Source organism: Protomyctophum parallelum, assembly GCF_964188405.1.
Source record: "Protomyctophum parallelum genome assembly, chromosome: 15".
Lineage (NCBI taxonomy): Eukaryota > Metazoa > Chordata > Actinopteri > Myctophiformes > Myctophidae > Protomyctophum > Protomyctophum parallelum.
This window is the reverse complement of record NC_139710.1, coordinates 19,264,219-19,267,188: the sequence shown is the minus strand read 5'-3', so window position 1 is coordinate 19,267,188 and position 2,970 is coordinate 19,264,219. Positions and strand designations below refer to the sequence as shown.

General features: G+C 46.2%; 1 protein-coding gene across 1 annotated transcript; it reads right to left on the bottom strand.

Annotated features, from left to right (window-relative positions):
- Nucleotides 1-861: 861 nt before the first annotated feature.
- adra2b (adrenoceptor alpha 2B) lies at nucleotides 862-2,970 on the bottom strand. The gene is made up of 2 exons (XM_083783643.1): nucleotides 2,795-2,970; nucleotides 862-2,618 (listed from the first exon to the last, which is right to left on the bottom strand). The coding sequence occupies exon 2, from the start codon at nucleotides 2,599-2,601 to the stop codon at nucleotides 1,006-1,008; it is 1,596 nt and encodes a 531-aa protein (XP_083639769.1). The 5' UTR covers nucleotides 2,602-2,618; nucleotides 2,795-2,970; the 3' UTR covers nucleotides 862-1,005.

Sequence of the window (2,970 nt, the reverse complement as noted above, 5' to 3'; positions counted from 1 at the left end):
GGGGTTTTTACGTTTCAAGACAGGAACCCATTTTTGGGTTGTTGCTATGACCCACTGAAGCCATGGGCAAGGTGTTTGGCACAAAGGTGTCTTTCAAAGTAAAACCCCACAATCTCAGTTTGAGAGGGTGCTGTGCTGAGTTATTTGCTGCCGTAAGGATCTGCAGAACAGCTCAGTTGTTGTCGGCCTCCTCAGATAAAATCTGGGATTAACACATGCTGGCCCTGCAGCCAGAAAAATGGAGACTGCAGATGAAAGGAATCACCACTAGCATTGTGTGTTCTTCATGCTCTGTACTGATAAATATGGTGCCTTAGGCTTACAGGTATCTGAAGTCATTTCTTCTTGATCAGCTGTATTTTTTTTCTTTCCCAATAAAACTGAGGACTGAATCATACTGAAGTATTTAAATCATTTAAGAGTTTGTCAGCCCTGCAATTTTGTGCGGTGTGCGTTTGCCTTTGCCTGACATTCTTACTCTCTCATATCTGATTTCGCACCTCTCACATTGCTGACAGAATGATTTTATGTGCCCACATCTCTCTTATAGCATGTTTTTACCCCAATCTTTTATAGCTCTGCTAAAAAGCTAGGACATTCAGTAAACTGAGAACCAACTCTCTTCTGAATTCTGTCATTGTTCAGTATTTGGTGCAAGCATGCTTTCAAAATGTCAGCAACACAGGTGAACTTCTACAGTATTCCATTCCCATTTGTACAGTAGATCTGCTTCCAGTATAACATGATGTGTGTACTGGCTGTAAACTGCCATTTCTCAGTCCCAGTTGTGACACAAACAGTGTCATTTCAAACAGTGCCCCTCCCACCCTCCCACTTAATTATGATGGAATGGACACAGTTACACATTTTGAATCAGCAGCCCTTTGTGATATCGGTGACAAGACAACTGAGCAGACAAAGCTTTGATTGTTTTTTTCTTCTTCAATACCCCTGAAATGACAGTAGTTGTTGTTTGAGTGTCTATTCAATCAGTACACACATCATCTAGTAGAAAGTGCCCTTAGTGTTGTTGCAAAGTATCTTCTTGAAGGCTTTCCGAAAGTCTTTGTTGAAAATGGTGTATATAACTGGGTTGAGACAAGAGTTGCAGTAGCCGATCCAGAAAAAGAATGTGAACAGCGGGTCGGGGATGGTGCAGGTGTCAGGGCACACTGCCTGCAGAGAGTAGGAGAAGAAGAAAGGAAACCAGCAGACCACGAAGACCCCAATCACCACCGCGAGTACAAAGGTAAAACGTTTCTCCCGGTTGACCATGGCTTTACGCCTGGCGGCTCCAGGGTTGTCCGTCTGAGATCCCCTCTCGGGCACCAGCTGAGCCCCCTTAGATGTGGCTAGCATGTGCCGGTATCGATGGGCCGATGCTGGTGAGTGAATGCCGCCTCCTGCCGGGGAACCTGCTGTGCTGGTGCTGACACTGCCCTCTCTGTGATTGTGTTCAATGTCACTTTCGTTGCTTGAGCTGTCGCCGTTGTTGTTGTCAGCCGTCCTTCCTGCTGCTCGCTTGTTCTTTTTACCCTCCACTTTGGTCTTTGCGGGGCAAAGCTGAGGCGGAGCAGCTGGGACTGAGGGGGAGACAGAGGTGGGTGAAGGGCCAAGGGGAGAGACTGTGGGAGAGTTGGGTGTCAGGGCTGGGGACAGGGATGGAGGTTGCAGGAGGTTATTGGGTGTGGGGTTATCACAGGACGGGGATTGTTTATCCCTCATCAGGGAGGGAGAAGGGGTGATGGCGAGGGTCGGGGGTCTGGCATTGGAGGTCTTCTCCTGCAAAGGGGAAGTACTGTCTCCGTTTCTGTTGCCATGGACATTCCGCTGAGGCTGAATTGGGGTGGCACAGCCCACCCCATCTTTTCTAGGCTCTCCTGGTGGGCACCTTGTTCTCTGCTTGGCAATTTGGTAGATTCTTACGTAGACAAGGATCATGATGAGACAGGGAGCAAAAAACGAGCCAATGGTTGAATACAGGATATACCAACGCTCATCGTTCAACTGGCACTGAGGTCCTCTCTCCTGCTCCTCAGGTCCAACCTCACTCTTGTTCAGCGACAGCAGAGGAGGGAAGGAGATAATGGCTGAGATGAGCCACACCACTATGATGGCAGCCTTGATGTGCTTGGAGGTCCGCTGACGACCATAGGTGACACGGGAGATTGACAGATAGCGATCCAGTGAAATGGCACACAGGTGAACAATGGAGGAGGTGCAGAAGAGAACATCCAGTGCCAGGTAGATCTCACACCACAGAGATTTGAAGTACCAGTACCCAAGCAGCTCATTGGCTAATGAGAAAGGAATTATAAGAGTGGCCACCAAAATGTCAGCTGCAGCCAGTGATACTAAAAACAGATTCTGTGGACTTTGAAGCGACCGGCTGGTCAGAACGGCAATGATGACCAGGATGTTTCCCACGATGGTGAAGACGACCATGAGCGTTATGGCAGTAGCAAAGAGCGCTGTGGCTTCAGGGGAGTAGGGCGCAGCTTTCATCACACTCTGGTTGCAGGGGATGGATGGTCTGATGCTGACGCTGCTGTTCCAGCCGCTCAGCTCCATAGAGCAACCACTGACCATAACAGAGGCCATCGGATTTGCATGGGATTCTTTTAAAAATAAAAAATAAAATAATATTTAAATAATGACTGTCACTGAAAAAAAAATATATATATATATTTAGTTTGACAGCTCTTTTTTACAGGAAGAAAGTATTTGATAATTAGAACTGCAGGCTGTAGGCTATATATTTTTAATTTAAAAGGGTTAAAAGAGTGATATTTACCTCGTCTATTTTTGTTTAGTTTTTTCTTGTGTTCTTCTCAAATGTTAGCTTTCTCGAGTCCTCCACGGCAGGTCCTCTAATTCCATTTTAATCTTTAAAAAAAAACTGTTCGTAATGCGTCAAGACAATAACTTTTAAAATAAATCGTTGCAATACATTTCACAGTAGGCTAACCT

Bases quoted from the DNA above. Each gene is read 5' to 3' on its own strand.
- adra2b (XM_083783643.1), bottom strand. From the start codon at position 2,601: ATGGCCTCTGTTATGGTCAGTGGTTGCTCTATGGAGCTGAGCGGCTGG.